General features: G+C 29.2%; 1 protein-coding gene across 1 annotated transcript in view; it reads left to right on the forward strand.

Annotated features, from left to right (window-relative positions):
• Positions 1 to 10,619: 10,619 nt before the first annotated feature.
• LOC123306010 (acetylcholine receptor subunit alpha-like) overlaps positions 10,620 to 27,044 on the forward strand; it is a gene marked incomplete at its 3' end in the record, with an annotated part of 44,211 nt that continues 27,786 nt past the window's right edge. Inside the window, exon 1 of the mRNA XM_044887870.1 lies at positions 10,620 to 10,696. Within this exon, the coding sequence (XP_044743805.1) occupies positions 10,642 to 10,696 (55 nt within the window). The remainder of the gene's footprint in view (positions 10,697 to 27,044) is intronic.

Here is a 27,044-nt window from a genome sequence, read left to right on the forward strand (position 1 = left end):
TGTAATTAAAACGGAAAGTAAAGTAAAAGACCCAGTTATTGACACTGGCTTAGTTGTTTGACACTTGCAATTTTATTCTAATTAAACGAATGCAATTTTCTCAAAAAACCGATAATCTTAAAATTTATAATTCAAAAATTATATCAATTAATTTATTAGAATTGATTTGTTTTTTTTTTTTTTTTTTTTTTTTAACTAAAATAAAATTGTAAGTGTCAATAACTGGGTCTTTTACCTTAATTACATTGAATAACTTCTTCAAACGAAAGTTATAGATAGAGAAGTATGAAATAATAAAACAAGATTTAAAAATTAGTATTTATTCATTATCAACATCATTTTTATTTATTATATTCTTACAGTCTTCTGAATCACAACCACATAGAAGTATGCAACTAATATTATTTTTTTTACAATAACAAGCTTTGGTTTTACAGGCTTTCTTACAATTACACGGTTTTTTAAGATTAGTTGGGAATGGGCTTTTGTTCATAAATAAAGGTAACAAAGTACCATTCTCTAATTTATAACCGAAATTCGTAAAATCTATTATTTCATATTGGGGATTCAAAGCATTTTTCCAAAGGTATGTCTGGGCAGAAGCTCTAAGTGCATGCAATTGCAAGGCATCTGATGTGCACGGAATTTTAGATAAATTAATATTAGTGCCAAAGCAACGAGAAAAAATTATTTGTCTAGCTTCATCCGCAGTGCTACCTTTTTTACCCAAAATATTTAAATACAAGGTTTCTAAACCTTTTAACTCCTTACTACTTAATTCTAAGCCATTGCCAAGAGGGACTAAAGCATCACGATTTTCTTTAATTTTTATTATTTCTAAAGGTTTTTTTTGTGTGCCAATTTTACTAGTCGTATCACAACCCGTAAATGCGTGTAAAGCAGGTAAAACTTCACAAACCGGGTATGTTAGAGAATCAGCTGCTGTGTGACACGAAAGGAAGCGTGATTTTTTATTATTAATTTCCATCCATAGTCCGGAACAACCACTTTTTTTCAACCGGGACCAATAATAAATACATAGTACAAAAACATCAGTGTCTACACTGTGAATTATTATTTCAGAATTCAACTGAATATTATAAGCAGCGTGACAAAAAATTCGAGTATCAGCCTCAATGTGATTGTTTAGTAATTCTGGTACCTCTACAATTTTTTCACCTTGAATACTAAAACATTTATAAACATCATCGAAACCGCGAGAAATAATCATAATTTTGTCACATATTTATAAATTAAATAATTGTGATTTCAAAAAATAGATAAAAATAGATTAATTACATGTTTCGATTTATGCTTAAATAACTTTTGAAAAATTGATTTCAGAAAAAAATTTATTTAAAACAAATTGTAGACAATTTAATTATTAATAACATTGCTCTCTTTAACAATCTTGATAAAGTTGATAGTTTTTAAGATAATTGATAAATAATGATTCAAGACCCAGAGAAGCCGACGCAACGCATACCTGTGAGCGCGCGGAATTAACAATTAAAATAAAGATATAAACATTGAAATTTTTTAAAATCTCTTTTAACAATATTATTAACAATTGTATAGAGAATTAAAAAAAAATATTACTTAGACATTATTTTTTTTTTAAATATATTTTTCATGGGTCGAAAGTACCCAAATTTGAGATTTTTCGAACCTTTAAAAATTCATATCTTTAAAAATATTAACTTTATCGTGAAAAGTCATAGGACCTTTTTTATTGGTATTTCAATAAAGAATATAAAAAAAATTTGTCCGGTTGAAAAATATTCCTTGCAATTGTTTAAACAATTTCGGTTTAAACAATATGGCACCGGGTTGCGCCCTGGCAACATGCATTTATATCATAAGGAGGGCAATTTGAAGAGGATCGCATAAAAAAATTGAGGTGGAATAGTTTTCGGTACTCATGCGCCGATTCCTCCTACACTATAACCTAACATAAAAATTTCCAATAAAAAAAAAAATTGGCAATTATAATAATAATTTTACATTTTCTCAAAATTAATGGCAAGCTAAATCGATTAAAAAGTTTTAGTTTTCTAGGTAAACTAGATGAAAATAGTCGGTTTTTGGTGTCTTTTTCTTGAACCAGCAAATAGGTCAGAACGATATTGTACGATAAAAAAAATTGTTCCAATATCCAAAATTCGGACATCTAAAAATAACTCTCAAAAAATTTGCCAGCAGAGGTAAAATTTGATCATAAAAATGTCATCAATATAGTCTGATAGTTATTGGTCTGTTATCTAAAGGCGTACCCACATCATCTAATATTTACTTTAATACACCATCTGTTATTTAATTTTAACATAAGAAAAAGTTTTCCAACATAGATAAAAGTAGTGGTTGTGATATAATTTATCAAGATTTTTCATATGAAATTGCATTATCTTCATACTTCATCAGACTGGCTAGTACATACTACTAACAGCTAGTTATTATGAAATGACTAATTCATTTAAATTAGTTTGAAAATTTTTAATTTGTTTTTATAATCTAAAAACATCTGAAAATAACATCAGTAAAATTTTTATATAATTTAATTTCATAATATTTATAATTGCAGCATTTTATAAATTTCCGTCAAGAAAATTACAATCAAATGGAGTTGAAATGATGATGAAAATTTTACGGTGTTTTTCTCTGTTATGTCAAAATAATTTATAAATTTTTACTTAAAATTATATTTGGCATGAATATGTGAAATGGCAGAATTATATTTGGCATGAATGTGTTACAGCAGAAAGATAAAAGAAATATGTCTCGCAGTCGAAGTTAATCGTTACCAACTTTAAAGTTTAGAACCGGTAAAAGTATTTGTTAGTTATTATAGAACTTTTGGAAATTGAAGAAGGTTTTACCGTATCTAACAGCTTTTGCCTTCTTTAAATATTTTCGAAACAACGAATGAATCTTAATCTAAATATATTATTAGTCGCGGCACACTCAAAATTTAACCTTGTATTTATTATAAGTATCCTGAGTTATGTAGTTTGGAGATCTACGGTTGAAGATCGTATGCTCGCCTATTCCATCTGCCATTTGCTGATTGACTTTGTTTACATTTTTTGCATTGGGTTGTTGGGTACCCCCAAAACAATTGGGAGCCCATGCATTAATCCAGCCCTGGCGATTAAAGCATAACGTATTAGTTTTCTAATCCACAGAAAAAATTGTTTTTTCAATTTTAAGTAAGTTGCTGCTATATAAAAGAAAGTTTTCAACAGAGAAGCTCATTTTATGCTCTGTTATACGTTATGCCAAAATGTTTGAAGACGTTCCCAAGAAATAACGTTGTCTTAGAATCATTTTTAAATCGTGTACATACATTTTCACTAATGCCTTTACGGTGTAAAATTTATAGATTTGAGCTGTTAAAGTTTGCGTTTTTGACTTATAAATCCTATATTCAAGTGTTTTAAAAGGTATTATTATGTAAATAGAACTAATTTTCTTAAGGTTAATTTGGAAAACTAAGAGAAATTAGTCAAAAGTATGACAAATATTTTTCAGGAAAGAAATTATAACAAACGGCACTCGTTTTTCCATAATATACATTTAATGTGATGAAATGAATGGCATTTGTGTTAAGAAAATAATTATTTTCTCTAAGTCTTTAGGCATCAATATTTTCATCTAATTTTCCCAAGCTCGGACAGAATCAACCATAGACAATAAATTATAATATATAAATATTTATTATCTATGGAATCAACTCTGAAAATTTGAAACATAAGTCTCAAATTTGCATACTCTCATTTTTTTGGGAACGATATCTAACAATATATACTCTAATCCATAATGACGATGTAAATATTTTTGAACTGACTTCTGTTTCGATATATATGCTTTTTATCGACTGATTTCGAAATCTCAAGAAATAAAACTTTTGGAGAAGTTATTTGAATATTAGAAGCCACTGTGATTGTGACTTGTTCAACGGACCTTACATTAGTATTTTATGAATCCAATTTATTTCGTCATCGAAATAAATGAATATTGTTTAATCTAAGTAAATTATGCTCCTCCCCTTTACGTAAAAGTAGTTACAAAGTAATATCTTACAAAACTAATATTATACAAGAATGATGAAGATTAAAAATTGCATTAACAATTCTCTTTTATCCTGATGTTTTTATTTGAAAGAATATAATAATAACAAGTACATATATCCCCATTCGCAAATAGTAAGTTATAAGAGGTATAGCCGAGTTTGTTAAAAAAAATAGTGCTACACACTCACGCGGCATGTATGTGATAAGGAATATTTTCAGTCTCAAACATCATTCAATAATGACGTAGTAAAACTATTTTTAATTCGCTAGTGCATCAATAAATAAATTTATATAAAACAAGTGAAAACAAACAAGTCACTGAGTTAATTGTTCAAATACCATGTATAGACTGTGTTGATTACACTGTCACATACATGTCACACATACATTACTGATATTCCCATATAATTCATACTATATAAATTGCTCCTAATATGCGCTCTTACAGGGGAAACACTGATGTTTACGAAAAAATGTTTCAAACAAAAGTTGTTTATTTTTTTACAAGGAAAACTTTTTACTTTTAAACTTTTGTTATATCTCTAAGGGTTTACAAAATGCGTCCTACGGATCCAAGACCCATTTGACCTATGTTGCCCATTTACGAAGTCGACCTCACTTTTTATGTCCCGAGCACGCTGTAAAATTCAGCTCGATATCATTTTTCATTTTGGAGCTACCAAGTTGACAGACGGACGGACGACAGCCGAAAATGGACTAATTAGATGATTCTATGAACATCTTGACCAAAATTTTTTTCCTAGTATCAATATCTTTAAGCGTTACAAACTTGGGACCAAACTTAATATACTAAGTATATCTCATATATACATGGTACAATTATGTAGCAATTATGATTTACAAAATTGAGAATAGTTAACGCGCTCTCATCACGTGACTAAAAATTACCAGTGGTTGACGTGAGTGCTGACGAGTTAAAGCACACACAGTGATTTTCTACGTATTTCAAAATTTAGTTTTTATGTTGTCGGCTTAATTCAAGGGTAAAATCCTATACAGTTAAACCATTAATAAATCTTATCAAATTATAAAAAATTTAAAGATTATACGTTGTTTGATCGACATTGATGTCAAGAATATATTAGCACAAAATATTAGATTATGAAATTTGTATATGGACGTAAAAAAAGTGCACAACTGAAGTTCAATTTTGTATTAAATTCTCCGATGATTTATTGTGATATGTGGCCTGATATGTTATTGATATGTCATATATGTATGTTACGTGTATATATATTTGCCTATATGGATGTGAGAGTGAATGAGATATGAGAAAAATGATAATATTCTTCAGTTTTCAATATACACAGACGGTGAGATCAATACATGCACATTAAAAGTGTTGTACCATGGTAAATATTACCAACCATTTCTGTCAAACATGCCATCCATGATAAACTTAATCTAGCTCTAATAGACTTCAAGAATATGTAGCCCATATCAAATTTGTCTGTGTTATAAAAAAAATCAAATTTTTTAAACTTTATGACGTCATCAGAATCCAAAAAATTTAATTTTGCTTTATTACATCCAAATTTAATCCAATTTTGATAAATAAAATATGTAATCCTACTAAATTTGTGATCAAAATAAACCTGGCTTTAATAGATTTCAATAATTGGATGACCTGGTCTCGAAATGAAGCATATTTGTGATAGCTAGCAAAAAAATGACATCACAGCTGAAAAGAATGACCCAAAATTAGTGGGTTTCAAAAAAAAATTCCAGTAAAATCGGAGCAAATTTGACTGTGTTATCAAAAAAATCGAATTTTGGAACTTTATGACGTCATCAAAATCCAAAAAATTTAATTTTGCTTTATTACATCCAAATTTAATCCAATTTTGATAAATCAAATATGTAATCCTACTAAATTTGAGTCATACTTTTCAAATTTGTGATCAAAATTAACCTGGCTTTAATAGATTTCAAGAATTTGATGTCCTGGACTCGGAATAAAGCATATTAGTGATAGCTAGCAAAAAAATGACATCACAGCTGAAAAGAATGACCCAAAATTAGTGGGTTTCAAAAAAAAATTCCAGTAAAATCGGAGCAAATTTGACTGTGTTATCAAAAAAATCGAATTTTGGAACTTTATGACGTCATCAAAATCCAAAAAATTTAATTTTGCTTTATTACATCCAAATTTAATCCAATTTTGATAAATCAAATATGTAATCCTACTAAATTTGAGTCATACTTTTCAAATTTGTGATCAAAATTAACCTGGCTTTAATAGATTTCAAGAATTTGATGTCCTGGACTCGGAATAAAGCATATTAGTGATAGCTAGCGAAAAACTGGTATCACAGCTGAAAAGAATGACCCAAAATTAGGGGGTGTAAAAAAAATTCCAGTAAGATCGGATCAAATTTGACTGTTTTATCAAAAAAATCGAATTTTTTAACTCTATGACGTCATCAGAATCCAAAAAATTTAATTTTGCTCTATCACATCCAAATTTTTTCTAATTTTGATGAACCAAGTATGTAATCCAACTAACTTGGGGTCATTCTTTTCAAAATTAACCTTGCTCTAATATTTTTCAGCATAGCACTTGTAGCTAAAATTTATTAAGTAAATCCTCAAAAATGTACATAGTGTATAAGAAAAATGATGAGAATATTGCAATTTGTATTGAAATAATGAGAGAATATTTCCGGTATCATACTAAAAAAATGTTCTATCATATGTAAATGTAAATTTTGATCAAAGGTTCAACACTCTACAACACATTATATTCCCAATATGGAATATCATCATATTTTCTGGAATAACCAATCACTATTTGTAGTTCATATAATATATCGCAGTTCAATCTGAAATCCGTCCATATGTGAATAAACACACAATGGATGGTTTTCAGATCAAAGAACTAATAAAAGGAAATTAGGATATTATTATACACAGACGTTTGTACGTATACACGCTCATACAAACTTCATTCAAAGGTTATAAAAACCAACCGACCCTTGGTTTCCGTTATTAACTTGATCTGTACTGATAACAGAGTACAAAATAATTTTTAAATAGAATGGTAAATATAGGAAAAACTAGCATATACTCGCCCGCTTTTCCAGGCAATTTCTAAAACAAGGGCTATCACGTTATAGCTCTCACTTTTGTTCACAATTTTATGGATTTAACTTTTTGAAACTGAAGTTTTGTCCATGATACTCGCTGACATTGTAACTTTCTATAAGTCCAATCATTAAATTAACCTGATTTTTATACTTTTTGGATCAAAATTACTTCATCCACAGAATTCCATCAAATTCCAAAACAAAATTTTTTTGCGATTTTCTCGATTTTTTCAAAGGGGCACCCCTTAAAAAAATTGCAAAAAATCGAGAAATTTTTTTAATCTCCATTTTCGATAAAACTCAGTAGGTATATAAGGTAATTTTGGCCCATAAAGTACAAAAGTCGGGTGCATTTGACAACTAGTCGAACAGTTTTTGACATATGGAATAAAATCGATCCAAATATTGCGATATGTCAAAAACTCGGCACCCAATCATTAAATTGACATGATTTTTATACTTTTTGGAACAAAATTACCCCATCTACCGAGTTTCTTCAAATTCCAATACAAAAATATTTTTTCCGATTTCTCGATTTTTTCAAAGGGATAACGCACTCCTTAAAGAAATTGCAAAAAATCGAGACATTGTTTTAATCTCCAATTTCAATAAAACTCAGTATATGAGTTAATGTTGACCCAAAAAGTACAAAAATCGGGTGCATTTGATGATAGGTCGAATAGTTTTTGAAATACAGACTAAAATCGATCGAAATATTGCGATGATGAAAGTATAATTAGATAGTTTCCGTCTATTTTTTTTCTTCTCTCTCCGCTATTATTTAAAATCAATAACCTATTTAATATAATTGAAAAATAATTGACAAGAAATAATATTAAATAAAATTAATGATTATATTTTTATTATAAAATAATTTCAGGAAATTTAAAAGTGTAATATCATTAAGAAAATCACTTATGCCTGCTCATTATTTTCATCAAATTGTATCCTGAATAGTAAAATAAAAAATCATTCTTCTATTATTTAACAACGAAGGTTATAATAATACGAAGATAATAATAATCATAATACGATTTTAAACGGCTGACTCTCATTTATAGTCCAGTAAAAGATGTAACAAAAATCGTCGAAAAAAAAAAAAATGAATGAAACCGCTGGAATTTAGCTGAAACCTCATGAAATGTGTTTCTAAGGTGTCAAATATCATTTACTGGTACAAATGTTTCTATTTGTTTATAAACAATAAATTTTTATTCATTGAAACTATAAATGTGAAAGTTAAGTAGTTTCACTTAAAAAAATTAGTAATAAGGCAACTTGTACGACGTAAATGTTAAGTGTTTGTCAAGTAATCAAAAACTATTATACATGTATAACGTATACGTTATTCAAGTTGCCAATTTAATAATTTTGTAAGTCAACCATTCCATTGAATTAACAATTTATTGTTTATTAAAAAAGAGAAACATTTGCGCCACTAACTCATGCGATACTAATGATATTTGACACCTAAGAAACACATTTTATGAAGTTTTAGCAAAATGAGCGTTTTTTTTTTTTTCATTTTCCTTTTTTTGTAACATCTTTAACTGTATTAATAGTATCAGTAATAATATAAGTTTTTTTGGTAACGAGTGATTTTAAATGATGGATAGCATTAAATTTGCGTCCTTAATTCATTAAGAAAACTTTAACAAGCGCTGGTTGTACAAGGAAAATCAATGATTCGTACTATATATGGTTTTAAGTTTTCTTTTGCTATTTTCAAACCTCTACCGAATAGAAAAAAACTTCAAACTGACTGAGTTTGAAATTGTTTATATTAGACTAAACATGTCATGCTTTTTCTTCAAATCCTAAATTATGGAGTTCCACAAAGTAAAGCTCTTTACAATTAATTCTCTACCGAATGGTTTTAAACCTTCTCCTGGGTTTTGGTATGTTTTTCGCAAGTATTTATTTAATAATGGACCTGCCTATAGACCTTCTGAATCAGTTTATTCGTTCGAGGTAATTTTCGACGAGTTTTCGCAAGTTTCGGGGGGTTATTTTGATAATAACTTGGCGGATAAAAGCTTTTAGGTGCTCCAATATTGTAAACTTGTTAATATAGATGCTATACTTAAGTTAACTCCACAAAAATGAAATCAAATGGCGTATTCTTGGCTGAACGCACGCTAGGATAATACACACGCCTTACTTTATCTGCAATACTTACAGTTTCCTCGAACTTTTGCAAAATAATACGGATTGTTCGCTTAAAATAATGCGGATGTTTAAATTGGCCATAATCTTCCCGTAAAATTTCTCAAAATTTGTATTTCTGTAGAGCAAGTGAACAATTGGAGCGTTTAGCCTTGTTGAGCACTTGTTAAACGATTCATATCGTAAATTAATTGTTTCAAACTAACATTTGAAACAGTCGATAATGTTGACAGCATTCTAATTTATATAGTTGCAAAGATAGAAAACTTAAATTGAATCACTCTTTGTGAACCTAAAGTACTAGAAAATAAATTATACCAGTAGAGTCTCATTGTTCATGTTCTACGACATTATCAACCTTTTCTAAGCTCTCCTTAGAAATGAACAACAGCCGTATTATTGGTTATATTGTATTACTTGATTATAATTGCGGATATAATATATATTGTATTATGTTTTCATCCGTGTTCTCCAATATAAGAGAATCTAAATAGACTAGGAATGAATAGAGACGGAAAAATCAATTTTTATTTTCTTTCGAATAGATAGAGATATACGTGACCCTTCCTTCTGTAAGAGACAATTTTTTTGTATCAGAACTTAAATTATTCTTTAAACAAAAATATTATAATGGCTGTTTGATCAGCATAATAGTTAATTCCGTATCATTTATTTTGTATAGAGTGTACAATATCAGACTGCAAAGTCGTTGAAAATATTCCAGAAAAACTGTTATCGCAAAAATGTTACAAATATTCTAATCTCTTAAAAAATACTATCCATCTACGAATTATTTTAATGGTTTTAAATTAATAGAGATCAATTTTGAAACAGCAAATTTTCTCAATTAAGATTACTAGGCAAGCTATTTGTCAATATTTAGTTTATACTGTATGCATCATATTAAGAACATCAATTATAATCGAAGAGACCATGATGTAAATAAATATCGTATGCATGATTAAAGTAAACAAAAACCAAAAGTAAAAATAATAAATAAGTGAATAAACAAAGTAAAAAAAAATTCAATGAGTTGAAAAAATTGTATTCGTGTCTAGAACTCGAATAGCCTTATTGGTAGGGCGCTTGACATGAATCAAAGAAGTCCGGATTCGAGTCCTGATTCGAGTGTATTTTTTTCAAATCTCTTTAATTTAAATACAACTAATTTTTATAACTTTTTTTGTTTCAGATTTTCTAAATAGTTTTGTGTGTTTTCGTAATTATAAGCAACGAATGGTGTTTTGTTAATCATGCGCCGAATGTTTCGCGCATGACGTCATAACAATGATGATGATATGACAATGAAGAGTTTGGTTGGAATCATGTGGATTGTGCTAGTACTTGTATCAGGTAATAAAATTTATTTGTACTGTTTAAATTTCCAAAAGTTTCCTCGAAAATTGAATCGATCTGAATTGCCGCATGATGAACCAAAAGAATGCTGTTCTATATATATATAATGGGAACCCATTGAAATTCGAGTGTAAAAGTTGAATGAAATTGGAACCTTTTGCGGGTCAAGAACCATTCATGTATAACAATTTTACTTGGAACGTATATTTTTGATTAATTGTGTAATAAATGACATTTCCATGATAATAAAAACTTCTGACAAGTCTGAAAGTAATTCGATTAATAAAGATTTCGTTGTCATTTTTTTTTTTTTTTATAAACAAATCTTGAAACGAATTTTCTGGCATGGCACCTGAAAAGTGAGATTACGAATCTTTCAATTGAGACCGTTTCAGTTCTCAGTATACAAAATGGTTACAAATAGGTATTGGGCCCAACTATACTTGACAACTTAATTTATAGAGGTAGAAATTCAAGGAGTTGTTATAAAGTCACCGTTGATCTAATTTTTCGTCTACATAAACTCCATCCTTTCCTAATGCCTACTACATTTTCAATGACTTTTAATATTAATGGCAGACATACAAAAATCGTCAAAACATGAAAATAGAAAAATTCGATTTCAATAAACTCCACACTTGTGTCACGATTAAAACCTCATTTTTCCCAATTTCTATTTTCTTTGTCAATTTTCCAAAGAAAAATCTTATCTTTATCAATTTTTCAAAAACTGCACTAATTTCGCTTCATTATGACCTCACGGTCAATTATTCAAGTAATGTCTTATTTATTAATTTTCCATATTAAACACTCAAAAGACTTCAAGTAATGTCTTAATTATCACCCTCAGAGAATATGTATCTATTCGAAACTGGCGAAATTAAATATTTTGCTTTTTCACTCACTAGCTAAAAGAATTTTCTACCGGCGTTAAACCTAAAAATGAATTTTCATACATTTTTTTTCTATTTTTATCGGAATGAATGCATGAAATGAAATTTTTGCTAATTGAGAAAATCACTATAAAACATGAAGCTGCCAATATAGTAATATTAGCTTAAATCGACAGAAAGAAACGACAGTAGTCTATGGAATGATAAATTTGTATGATAAATTTTCGATATTAAACACTCAAAAGATAGGAATCCATACTATTTAGAAGACGTTTAAGAACATTTTTTTTCGCGTTTTTTGATACAGAAAATAACCTTGAGAACAAAACTAGACAAGATAGTAAATATACAAATTAGGAATGTTTTGAGCATAAATAGGAAGCAATTGACCTTTTAGTTTACGAAAAAAACAATAAACAAACATTATTTTTTGATGAGTATTTAATCTTAGAGAACCTAGAAGTGAATTGTACAAGCGGCAATGTTGTAAAATTTACTCCTATGCTGTAACCATGTAAGTATTGTTTGCTATATTGTGTGCACCCGATGAGCAATATATGAGAGTATTCGTTGTAAAGTTGACAGATTTACTACACTAATACAACTTCTAAATATAAAACTACATTTTCTCTACTTCAAATATATTGCGTTCTCTTTTACTCCGATAAAAATATCTTAAGATTGCCACTTGGTAAGATGATTTTCCCAATAATCATATACGGAATTCTAAATATGAAACAATAGTAGCACACAACACACATACTTATAAATCATTTTTTGTTATAGAGATATAAAATACTATTAACTGGTCGCTGCTGTGACTCTTATGCAGATTTTATAAAATGATAAATTTACGAACTTCCAAAAAAAAAAAAAAAAAAAATGAAAAAAGTCGACCAACTCATACATATACGAACGAACGTATATGATATAGAATTTGAGAATAACAACACTATGTGTACACTTCAGTAATTCTATTATATATGTATGTATGTATGCATATCGTAACATAACAAATGTTTTTTGGACGTTGAGATCAGAACAAAAGGTTAAAAAGGACAACTACTATACAATTTAATGTAGCATATTAAAATATTGTTAATAAAAAGTTGATCTAAGTACGGAATGTACAAATAGTTCAAATAAGAATGAGTATCGATAGGTTAGATTAGGTTAGAATGTCTGTCCTGGGGTGGGACAGACTTTGACGATAGGATCTGTCGTGCCACTCAAAAAAAGGGTTGAGACATTCCCGACCACTACTCCATGAATCATTTGGAGCAGTTTAAGAGCAGTAAGAATGCCTTGTCGTCAACGGACTTCAGGTAGGGAATGTTGGCTCAAATGAATCAAAAGAATGGCTGACTTCTTAACTGAATCTCTTCATAGTAAGAGGTGGATGATGACAGAGAACATGAGACATAGTTTCCTCCTCCCTCCTCTGTAAATGCTTCTGCAATTATCAGAATGCACTAGTAGGTACAATCGTCAGCGTATCCGCCTTCTAGGCAGTGTCCTGTTGTAGCCGTAACGACTTTGCTTATAGAGATCCTTTGAAACTATATAAGATCTACGGAACTCCTACGATTGTACTCCCATATCTGTCTTGTAATACCACAAGTACGTTCCTCTCTCCATCTAAGACTTTCTTAAGATATCCTAATTCAAGAGCAAGTTGTAGTTCGCAAACGGTACTCCTGGATGCCTTTTGGCGCTTGTGCCCTAAAACAGCTTTGTGCCTTTTATTGTTAGCAATTCCTTGTGTCCCAGTAACTTTGCAAACATAAATCGTTGCCAGTCACGGGATAACAGTTAAAAAATTTGTTTTGAGCTTTCTTGAATCAATAATCTATTATTTTATTGTCAGAATACGGCAAATTGATTTTTAGATCAATTATCTATGCAGATATTTCTAACCTGCCATAAACATACAAATTCTACTTCAATAAGATATCGGACTAAATTTTTCTTATCACTTCAGTTGAAGAATTCTCAATGGACGTGCAGAAAAGTGTTGTTTGTTTTTAAACATCTTTACTAGTATGCAAGATATTTCTAATTAAACAAAGAGGAAGATACCCACTAGTGACGTCATACGTGGGTATTGCCATAGAAATTATATTTAAAACCTTGTTTTGCAAAAAGAAGATGGACAACCTTTGAATGCAATCTTTGATTGCTTATAACTATTTCGTTTTTTAATCAATTTTAATTTCACTTTCAAATTTTGTCATGGTATCAAGTCAAGATTTACATTTTTATGAGTAATATGGCCCATTCAATATCCCCTAATATATTACAGAAGAATTCATCAACTTTATTAAAGATTGGTTCTTCTAAAACTATAGCATATATGTACGTTTACTGTTTGTCGCATTTTCAAGAAGGTATTCCACTATCAATGAAATATTAAAAAAAAAACTTGCTTTTTCTTTGATACATTCTGTTCAATTTATGTAATATCATGGACATACCATACATGTCACTGTATTACATTTACATTTGTGTTTCATTTTATTATATTCTGTCACTATAAGAAACTTAACAATTTCAATATGAAAGAGATTTTCTACTTTTTTAAATTTGATTTTCATCTCTTTATAATTTATTTCTAATCGGTGTTTAAATGTGTGATGGATGTTTTATCACGAAATTTAATGTTTTTAAATATTCAAGTTGAAATTTATGCATATAAAATATAATAATATATTTTTTAAAAGATTTGCTTAATGTTTTATCTAAGAGATTTTCTCAAGTTTTTTAATCACATAATTTTTTATAATCTTTCACAAAATTTCTTTACCAAAAAATGGTTTTTGTTAGCTCGAGAATATTAAAAAGAAAACAAAAATTTTCTTGAGACAACCACAGTCTTTCTTTTCGGTGCAAGAATATTATTTTTTACCTTAAAAATCTTATTTCAAGAAAAAATATTCGTGGTGCAAGCTATAATTTCTTGTTTCAAGAAATTCTTTTCTTTCGTGAACATACACACATTTTACGAGAAGATGTTTTGAATTCTAATTTTTTTTAATTTTAAATATGCAACACTTGTACTCCCATATTTTAATATAGTCTATGTGTTTATGAGTAGAATATTAAAAAAAAAAAAAAAATTTTACTAAATTATTTTGTTTGTTGAGATAAGGTTTTCAATTTTTCTATTGTGACTTTAAGATTAATCAATTACTTGCAGTTGTAGATACTGTTTCCAACATTCGGTATAAAACTGGCCGCAAAGAATGATATTTGATTTACATCGCATTCTAGGCAAACATAAATTAATTACATACTATAGGTATCGAATGTGTATAAGCAAATGATTAATCCTCGAGGGGGGGGGGTATAGGATATGCCAAAAAAGCATTCTGATACTGAAAACGTGAGATTTCTTTGGGGCTACAAATTCCACATATAGATCATAAAAAATTCAAAACGACTTATTGTTTACTTTATGTTTAATTAATTTTTATACCATGCATATATGTAATATGCAAGGTATACTAAGTTTAGTCCCAAGTTTGTAACGCTTAAAAATATTGATGCCACGCACAAAATTTTGTTATAGGTGTTCATAGAATCACCTAATTAGTTCATTTCCTGTTGTCCGTCCGTCCGTCCGTCTGTGGGCACGATAACTAAAAAACGAAAAAAGATATCGAGCTGAAATTTTTACAGCGCACTCAGGACGTTAAAAGTGAGGTTGAGTTCGTAAATGAAAATCATAGGTAAATTGGGTCTTGGGTCCGTAGGACCCATCTTGTAAACCGTTAGAGATAGAACAAAAGTTTAAATGTAAAAAATGTTTCTTATTAAAAAATAAACAACTTTTGTTTGAAACATTTTTTCGTAAACATCACTGATTACTCGTGAGGGCGCTAATTAGGCGAAAATTTTATAGATTGTACTATACTTGAATATCAGTTATGTATGTGTCACATGTATGTATGTGTTATGTGATAAAGAAATGAACACTGACTATGCATGGTATTTCAACAATTAACTCAGTCAATTGTTTGTTTTCACTTGTTTAATACAGTAGAACCTCGATAAGTTAAAGTCCAAGGGAAACACAAAATATTTTAAGTTATAGAGGTTTTAAGTTATCAAGGGTCTATGTTAGGTAAAGGTTAATATAGAGGTATGTACATGTTTCTATGTACCCTAGTTAATATAGAGGTATGTACATGTTTCTATGTAGTTACTGAGGGCCTATACAGAGATTATTTATTTAAGTTATAGAGGTTGCGTATTTTAAGTTATAGAGGTTTTGGGCTCTGATGGGAAGGGAACATAGTATTTTTTGAAGTAACAGAGGTTTTTATGTTATTGAGGTTTAAGTTATCGACGTTCTACTGTATTATCATCTGGTCGGTATCTGTATTGTTTATCAGAAACATAAAAACGCATTGTGCGCATAACAAAATCTTTAGATTATATATAACGCGTTTATGATCATAATTATATGTATCATAATTAAATGCCAACAAATAAATATAAACACTAATGACTAGAGGCCCCGGTGATCTTCGTTTTACCTAAAATGTATTTAATTGTAACTATATTGATTGTAACTAGCGATTATTAATTTTAATTAACCTTTAGCTCCAATTCATTGACAGCTATACTATGCTTATTCCGCCCGCTAAGTCCGTTAAGCTTACTTCCTCCTTAACTGTTTCTTTCATAAAAACCTTCCCCCGACAATAATTAACACAGAAAAAAAGAATTTACGAAATTGTTGTATTTTTATATATAAAGATATATATTATAAGTTTTATTTTAAACAAGTGAAAACAAACAATTGACTGGGCTAATTGTTGAAATACCATGCATAGTCAGTGTTGATTTCTTTATCACATTACACATACAAACATGTGACACATACATAACTGATATTCAAATATAGTACTATAAAATTTCCTCCTAATTGGCGCCCTCACGGGTAAACAGTGATGTTTACCAAAAAATGTTTCAAACAAAAGTTGTTTAATTTTTGATAAGGAACATTTTTTACATTTAAACTTTAGTTCGATCTCTAACGGTTTACAAGATGGGTCCTAGGGAGACCCAATTTACCTATGATGCTCATTTACGAACTCGACCTCACTTTTTACGTCCTGAGTACGTTGTAAAAATTTCAGCTTGATATCTTTTTTCGTTTTTGAGTTATCGTGTCCACAGATGGACGGACGGACGGACGGACGGACGGACAACCGGAAATGGACTAATTAGGTGATTCTATGAACACCTATAGCAAAATTTTGTTCGTAGCATCAATATTTTTAAGCGTTACAAACTTGGGACTAAACTTAGTATACCTTGCATATTACATATATGCATGGTATAAAAATGTGACATTTCGATGTAATGTTTATGAATTTAAACAACAGTTTAATTAGATAGGTTGATTATTGAATTTGACAGTTAATTTTAGTCAACTGAGTTTTTCAAAATGTTTTTACGATTTTTAATTATTGTTAAAGCGTATTTAATTTGACCAATCAAATATTAAATTGTATTATTTATTCTAATTCTATTTGTATCAATTAGTTGTAAAAAACAGTTCAATAATGATTGGGTAAACAATTTTGAAAAGGAGTTACAATTTCTATTAATTTTCAATGCTTGAAGACACTACGAAGTAGTTTTTATAAATTTAAATTCACTCATCTGCATAAAGTGCAACATCTTGTACCCCAATATATATAGATACTAGCTGTGAATTACCCGCTTTGCTGGGCAACATTCCCACTTTCACCCCTCCCATATTCCATATCCTTTTCTAGGTTACTATCTATCACCTAACTAAATTTCATCAAAATCCGTTCAGCCGTTTAGGCATGATAGAGCAAAACTCCCAGCAAAAACCATAAAAAAATCACTAACTCAATTCAGTTTTCTGCGTACTTCCTACCCCCTAAGTACGATGACGTGATTATTTATAGCCTATGACCATTTCTAGGTTATCATCTATCACCATACCAAATTTCATCAAAATCCGTTCAGCCGTTTAGGCGTGAAAGAGTAACAGACAGACAGACAGAGTTACTTTCGCATTTATAATATTAGTATGGATGTATATCCAACAAACTATAAACTGATACCTACTTATACGTATTCATATATACAAATATTTGTTCATAAACTATTCACTTTTGTATAACGTTAACGTTACGTAACGTTATAATTTTGAAAGGCTACAGATAAATAGATCCATCTAAATGTTATGGTATAGGTTAATATAGATATTATTTAATGGTTCAGTTAATTTATGTACACATGATGTCATCCTTATATTGGTATTATGAATTAACAAAATGTCAAATGCAATAAAATCTATTACATATGGTTTAGAAGTTTATTATAATTTATATCTATAAAGAAGTAATATATAACTATCTATCTATCTATTATACACCTCTGTATGATAGTTATTTATCTATAATAAAGTTATTATTACGTTATTGGGTTTATTAAAATGTCTTTATATATGTCGCAGATGGACTATCGAAGCAGTTACTTTATAAAACATTTCTGTTATGCATACCTAGGGTTGCCAACTTTTATTGACTACAAAAAATATCAAATTGTTTGAATAAGAAAAAAAAAAGTATTTTAAAGAACAAAAAATTTGTAGTGCAGGAGCTGCGTTAGCAAAGCGAATTCCCCCAGAAATTGAAAGAATAACAAATTTTTCTAAAAATCGAATATTACTTTTAATTATCCAAGATTTTTTTTTTCGAAAATACTATACTTTTTTGCTTAAAATTGATCAAAAAATACAAAAATATATTCGAAAAAATTCAAAACTTTGTAATTTGCGGACACCCTTCATCCTTTGTTTATCGATCGATTTTTTTCATTAACGAACAAAGACTATAATAATTACCAAATTTTATTCAAATCGGACTTAAATTACGACAGCTAGAGAGTTTACAGAAACATAAACGTATAGATACATCATATAGCACAACAGTGCGTAAGCGTAGATTAGTAAAATGGAAAATTGAAAGGGTAATGTATGATGATGTATGATGATGTAAGTTTCTCCTTAGTACGTATTTATTTTATATTTTACTTCGCAAGTTTTTATTTTTGGATACGTTTTTCTATTCCGAAAACTTGCGAAGTAAAATATAAAATAAATACGTACTAAGGAGAAACTTACACAAGAAATTTAAATCAATAATTTTCGTACTTTAGTAAAAAAAAATTAAGCCTTTGTTAAGTAGGTGCTTGACTTTTATCTGAAGAATACTTTCGATTGTTTAATACGTATGATAAATACGTATTTAAATTTAAATTTTGATGTTTAAAAAAAGTTGTGAATTAATTATAACGTCATAACATTGGAGATAGAAGGGAGGTAGTAGGGGGTTAACGATTTTCTTTTATTCTCCTATACAGGTGCGTGTAGGTATGAAGTCACCGAAAAGTTGCTAATGTAATACTTTAATGCTTCTTTACGGAAAAGTTACTCAATAAATTTATGTCATTTTTAAAAATTTTTTTCGAAGAATTTTTTTCTCTACGGGATTTCACAACTTTTTTGGGCTGACATAATTGAGTTTATTGGGATTCTGTGACATCTACGCCTTTTTACACATTTATGATTTTGGTGGGATTATGTATATACATTATACATACATATATAAGTGTATGTTTATATATATTTATTTACATATAAATTTTAACGATTGTCATTTTTGATATCTAGTAGGTAGGATCGATGAATATTTGAAGAAATTCTCCAAAATCGCGCCATCAGTATAAAAGCAATAGCTCCTTTTCCTTCAACAATTCGCTTAAAAAGTAATTTCCAAATTGATGCTTTAATACCTTAAAAAATATGCTTGGAAGTTTTTTAGCACGTGCTATCAATTCCTTAACAACTTTGAAAGTTTCAAAGATAGTTTGATCATCGAAACTTTATTGCTGTGAGTGGTGGGAACAGCGATTTCAGTCTAAGTATATATAACATTTGTCAACATTTGTCTTTTTCTCTGAAAATTATTTTTAGTAGCCAATAGTAGCTTGTAAATTTTATACAAACTTTACATATGGCTTCGGATAGCAGCGGACATAAAAACAATATTTCGTATACTTTTTTTTTTTTTATAGAACAGTAAAAAGTATTAACGAAATATAAGATCAACTCACACTAGAAACATAGATAAGAACAATCTCTATTAAATAATCTTTCGAAAAATCCAAAAAAATTAAAATCGGTTCATCCGTTTAAACTATACGATGCCACAGGCAGACAGACAGACACACACATACATAGCCGCCAAAGTTATAACACTCTTTTTTGGTTCGGGGATTAAAAATTTATTAGTTGGGTTAATTATCCTCCTTCTAATTTTTATCCTTGACTAGTTGTTTGGTTGAGAGGCAAAAAATTAAATATGATTGAATGTTTATTGTCTGTTAATAAATTAATTTTCTAGTTCATCAAGAATTTCCAATATTCAGCAATTATTATTCATCAATTTATTTATTCAACCGTAATTTATTATTCATATAATTTGTTACATAAATCACAATGAAATTCACTGTAAAAACGAAAAATTGACTAATTTTTATATTTTATTTACGGGTAGAATACAACATAATTTTTTCTTTATAATAATGTGTATAAAGGGAGAAAGAACATCTCACAACTTTCTGAGAAAAATTTGGTTTTGTATGCAGTTAAGATTACTTCGATTGTAAACTCAACATATTCAGCATTCAAAACCGGTGTGTATCGTATGTACCTATATCGTAAGTAAACATATTAGCAATGAATTAGAAAAGAAAAAAACTAAGTGTCACCGTCCATATAAGGGATGTAAGAGCAGGGTAGATTAAGGGTTGAAATTATTTTTATCTTATTTTCAACTTTGATGATGAATTTTGTTATAACTTCATGAATGTAGACGAAAAATGAGAATAAAATTTTTCGATATGTGTCTTGGTTTTCGAAATATCGAAAGCTAAATAATTAAACAAAATTTTCAATTTTCGATATTTTGAAAATTAAGCCAGATATCGAAAAATTTTATTCTTACTTTTCGTCTTATATCGTCAAGTAATAATATAAATTTATCATCAAAATTGAAAATATCTATTTTTAAATTTGTGCCCCCACTACCATGCTCATACATCCTTAAGAAGAAGAAAAATTTATATATACGAAATTTATTTGACTAATACTAACCAGTAACAACTTTCGTAAAATTTTTAAGTTTCATAATTTTTATCTGAAATGTCAAATGGGTGATTTCGCTTTACTTCATAATATTTTGAGTAAAAGTAAATACACGCGCATGTAAAATTTTAACCAATTTCAATACTCAACGACATTATCATTTTTACGCGATTATGTCGGTTTCTATTGCTCCAATGATGGATGCTTGTATTAAAATTTTAAAGCATAAACTTTCCTACAAATTTTACTTGAAACATTTTTTCATGCACTAAACCATTTTTGAGAAGAAAGTGAGACATTGACTGATCTATGCAGATTCTAAGGTACTGCAAGACAAGCTGGAAAGATACAGTCTTCGGTGTTCGACGTGAAGTTGTTTGAAACCTGCGGGAAACAGAAAACTTCAAATTTTTCATTGAAAACCCCGAAAATCGAAAAAAATACTTAAAAAATTACATTTTTCTGTTCTATACATGAAAGATGAAATTTTCACCAATCGACTCGTAATCAAGTCAAATTAAATACTTTGAAAAATGTTTCTCCTATGGATACTAGAATCTTTTGAAAAAAGGATCTCACAATATTAGACAAGAATCCAGCTTTCTGTGAATCTTTTTGTAACCTACCCTAAAATGTTCTTTGGATCATTCTGTTCGAAAGCCATCACAACCACAAACATTTTTAACGAGTAGTTTACGGGCTACGGGCGATCTGGGTAACTTTTTTAACCGCCTCCAAAATGTTCTTAAGATTGTTCTGATCAAAAACTCCCCATAAAACTTTTAAACGAGTAGTTTTCGATCTACGGGCAATCAAAGCTACACAAACATTATAGCTATATAACCCGTACCTCGAAAACTATTTTTTAAAAACTTTGGTGACTGTGAGAGCTTTTGATCAGAAAGATCTGAAAAACATGTTGGGGGTGGTTTGAAAAAGTTTCACAGAAAGCTATTTTCTTATACTATTAATACAAAATATGAGGATTTTTGATCGCTCGCAGCTCGAAAACTACTCGTAAAAAGTTTTGTGTCCGTGAGAGCTTTTGATCAGAATGATTCATGATCATTTTAGAGTGGGTTGTAAAAAATTTCACAGAAAGTCATTTTCCAATCTTATATTGCGGGGTCCTTTACAAAAAGCAAGTTTAAACTACGAGCCTCGATACTGCTATACTATCTTAAACTAACTAACTACAAAGACTACATAATGTGTTATAGTTTATAATAAATGTGTTTACGACCTGTTGTTACAGACTTAAAATATTGTTGTTGTATTATTTGTGTGAACAACAATAATAATACTACAACTATGTTTGTATTTGTTATGTTGCCTTGTTTGTTAACTATTATAAATTTTCTAAATGTTTGTTTGTTTCTTTGTTGACCAATGAAATGGTAATGTTTAATGTAAACATAATATTATACATATGTCCACACTTCATTTGTTGGTTGGGTTGCTTTATGATTAAAGAGTCATCAACCGTGTATAATAAAAGACTTACAAAATATATAGTGGATATGATTGTTACTGAAAAAGACCGTATAATATGTGGTACATATTTGAAATATACTTGTTCATTGGTCAAACTACGAAGAAACAGTTAAAATGTTTATTGAATTGTACAAACCTATTTTTAACCGGCTTCCAACAAAAGAGGAGGAAGTTATCAATTCGACTGTATTTTTTTGTATGTGTGTTATCTCAGAACTTTCGACTGGGTGAATCGATTTTGATTATTCTTTATCTGTTTGAAAGCTGGTGATCCCATTTCATTTTGGTCTAGTTTTGACAACGACATCCATGAAGAAAGCATAAAAGTCTTAAATTTGCATTAGTTATGCACGAAAAGAGGACGAATAACTCAATATCACGCCAACCGATTTCGATGATTCTATTTTTAGTGACAAATTAGTTAGTGTACTTCAGATTCACTAAAAATCACATAGTAAAAAAAAACTTTTAACTAAAAGATAAACTTTTTCAAAATAAATTAAAATGAACTAAAAAGTAAAAAAATATCGATAGTATAATGTAGTTAAAATTATTTTTATTTTTGAAGTCGATGTCAGCCAAGGAAACAACTCTGACAGAACTGTTTGCTACATTAGCTTGGCTGACACCGACTCCAAAAATAACAATAATTTGAACTTCATTATATTATCGTTATATTTTTACTTTTTAGTGCATATCAATTTATTTTGGAAAAGTTTTTCTTTTGAAGTCGGTTATCTTTTTGTTAAAAGTTATTTTATTGTATGAGAAAGAGAAATACTTTAACATATAGTTGCACGAAAACCATGAAAATGTCCGAAAAAATCATTTTTTTTCTCCTGGGAATCGTAAATTGTTGAAACCAATGCTCGTTTTTATACCATGCATATATGAAATATATCAAGGTATATTTAGTTTAGTCCCCAGTTTGTAACGCTTAAAAAAATTGATGCTACGAACAAAATTTTGGTATAGGTGTTCATAAAGTCACCTTGACTGCCTGTCCGTCTGTTAACACGATAACTCAAAAACGAATAAAGATATCCAACTGATATTTTTATAGCGTGCCCAGGACGTAAAAAATTAGGTCGAGTTTGTAAATGAGCAATCTTGGTCGATTCGGTCTTAAACCGTTAAAGAATAAAAGTTTAAGTGTAAAAAATGTTGTTCATAAAAAAATAAACAACTTTTGTTTGAAACATTTTTTGTAAACATCACTGGTGACCCATGACGGCGCAAATTAAATGCAAATTTTATAGTTTGTATTACATGGTTGTAATAGTATGTATTACACCGTTTAGATATAGATAAATATTAAATTAAATATAACACAACTTGCTAAAAAGATAATTTGTAACATTTTATATTCAATGACATAGTCTATATTATACAGGTTACAGGACTATGTGTCATGCCCTATTTTCTAAAATATACCCCTTTTTATTTTAAATTTTCTAACACTTTAACTTTTATAGTAGCATTTACATGTTACATTATATATTACATTATATGGTACATTATATCAAATTGTTTAAATTATTTGAGAGTCATAGCTAGTTCATTAGATCATACGTATATTGTATGAACACAAGAGCTTTACTGAATCGACTCATTACAGTGTAATGTAGGGTATTACAATAAGAGTGATACTTTATTATAAAATAAAATTTGAATTAATAAAAAAAAGTCAACGTATCAAAGTTAATTGTGCTTTATTAAGTAAAAAGTAAAGTAAAAACAAAAAATTGACTGAGTTAGTTGTTGAAATACCATGTACAGACAGTGTTGATTACAGAATCGTATGTTTTTTCACGTCATGTAAGCAAGGAGAGATATCCACTCTTAGAAAGTCAAACAAACATACACGTCACACACAACATGACTGATATTCCCATATAATACATTTTTTAATTTGCGCCTAATTTTCGCCCCTCACGGGTAAACCGTGATGTTAACGAGAAAATGTTTTATATTGAACCTTTTGTTCTAACTCTAACAGTTTAAAAGATGGATCCTACGGAACCAAGACCTAATTGGTGTATGTTGCTCATTTACTAACTCGACCTCACTTTTCACGTACTGAGCACGCTGTAAAAATTTCAACTTGATATCTTTTTTGGTTTGGGGTAATCGTATTGTCAGATTAACAGACGGATTGCCGAAAAAGGACTAATTAGTTGATTTTATGAACACCTGTACCAAAATTTTGTTCGTAGCATCCATATTTTTAAGCGTTACAAATTTAATACTCAACTTAGTATACTTTCGTCGCCCTATTAGCTCAGTTGGTTAAGGCGTAACCAATTCTGTCCGCGGTATGCTTGGGGTAGCGGGTTCGATTCCCGCCGTCGCAACAAAATTAATTTAATTAATAGTTGTGATGGGCTGCTGTAGTGCATGGTATATGCATGAAGGAAGTGCACTCAGCCTCTGAAATTGAGGAGCTGATAAATGAAATTATCAGCGAAAAGGTAGTAAAACACATATATGGTATCACAATGGGCTCTATAGCCTAAGTGTGTCCTTCGAGGATAGCCAAAATAACCTAACCTAACCTAACCTAGTATATCTTGATATATTTCGTATATACATGGCAACAGATAAAAAGATTCAGTTGTTGCCCTGCGCCAGAAGGAGGATTATGTTTTTCGATATTTCTTTGGCACGCTCTGTAGCCTAAGCGGATTGAATATATGTTTTCTGTAAACCTATCGAGCAGGGTATCATTGGTTAAGTATTAAATGTACAAATTGATTGAGGTGCAAATTATTAAAATCAACTCATGCGGTTGGTCTCTAGAGCGCCATGAAAGACCAAGCATTCATACACAGAGGCTGAAAATGAAAGTCGAGGAACTATTTTAAGTCGGGTATAATTGAATAGATATTTGAAAATCCTAACCAAAAGGGGTAAAAGAAAAAAATTAATTTAAAAATAAATAGACCCGACTGCTAAACAAAACTGAAAAGAAAAAACAAGTTAAGTAATTTATAGAGAGCTTTTAATAGTCGGGGCCCCATTATTGGGAATATTCGAGCTAGATTTTAAATAGACCCTGACTAGAAACAAGGTTAATAATTATTCACTGTTGTATTTGAATATTTAATAGTTTGTTTCTCTCATATACGTTTATATAAAATGTACCTTCTACAAAACAGACAGCTTTGGTCATATAACACATTCGTATAGAACTGTGCTAAATTAAATTAAGCTATAATAACACATGAGCTTGACTAGAACTAAAATGGCCTATTTAATAATAAACACAATAATAATAACCATATCACAAAGATGAGAGAAGGATATTTTTAAATAATAAGAACTTGGGGCTGTGTATGGGTATGTCCTTTGTATTTGTATTCGTTTGCTAAGAGAAAGTTTTCTTTTGTCATCGAAAATTATAAAAAAGAAGTCAATATTGTTTTGAAATTGCTATTAGTTAGTAAAAAATTGAATCTTAATTTTTAAAAACCTTTTTTCGTTTTTAAAATTATACCACAAGTTTAGTTGTATTCCTACATTGTATGTTGAGAAATTTCGGACGAGCTTGGTCATAAATACCTGTTCCTAAGACTATACACATTATCTGCTTTATTGGATAAAAATACATATTAACTAAAAAATGCTAAAATAATTAATATGAATGAGAACAAAAATTATTATTTGAATGTATTTAGTCCAAAAAATATTATTTTAACATCGAAAATTCGAAAACAAATTTAAATCCTAATTCTTTTTTTAAGGACAAGTTTTTATTGTACTGAAAAGTAGAAAATTATTTTAGTCACTCATATATGGCTATTCCGCAACGTATTTTAATCCAAGCCATCATTTTCGCTGTGCCCAAATTAGTCTTTATCATTATCGAATATCAATAACTTTTCTCGAATTTTTGCTATTTTTTAAGAGCGTTCCCAAAAAAGCATTTTAAATTAAACGAAAATTAAGAGTAAAATTTTTCTATATATGTCATAGTTTTTGAAATATTGATTCATGCCTTATGATTAAGAGGAAATTACTTTCATCAATTTAAATGTATTTTTGGGAAAACGAGTGTCGCTTGTTATAATTTTCTTTATAAGAAAATATTTGTCATACTTCCAACTAATGGATATTATTTTTTCAAATTAATCTTAAGAAAATTAGCTTTGTTATATAATAAAGCATACCTTTAAAAATACTTTAATATAGGATTTATAAGTTAACAAGTGAAAACAAACAATTGTCTGAGTTAATTGTTGAAATATCATGTATAGACAGGGTTGGTTTCGCAGTCGTTTGCTTTTTTTACGTCATGTAGCCATCTTAGATAGCCACACATACATACATGTCACACATATACATATCACACGCATAGAACTGATATTTCCTTATAACACGTACTATATAATTTGTGCTCTCACAGGTAAACATCGATGTTTACGAAAATATGTTTCAAACAAAAGTTGTTTATTTTTTATAAGGAACATGTTTTACATTTAAAATTTTGTTCCATCTCGCTATAAAAAATTTCAGCTCGATATCTTTTTTCAATTTTTGAGTAATCGTGACAACAGACAGACGTATACCAAAGTTTTGTTAGTAGCATCAATACTTTTAAGCGTTACAAACTTGGGACTAAAGTTAAAATACCTTGATATATTTCATATAATACATGGTATAAAAACGCAAATTTCAACAGCTCAAGTCTATAAATTAAATTCCGTAAGGATTATTAAAAAGTGTACCAGCTTATATTGGCCATTGAATGAGAATGTGATAA

Source organism: Chrysoperla carnea, chromosome 1 (assembly GCF_905475395.1).
Source record: "Chrysoperla carnea chromosome 1, inChrCarn1.1, whole genome shotgun sequence".
In the NCBI taxonomy this organism is placed as follows: domain Eukaryota; kingdom Metazoa; phylum Arthropoda; class Insecta; order Neuroptera; family Chrysopidae; genus Chrysoperla; species Chrysoperla carnea.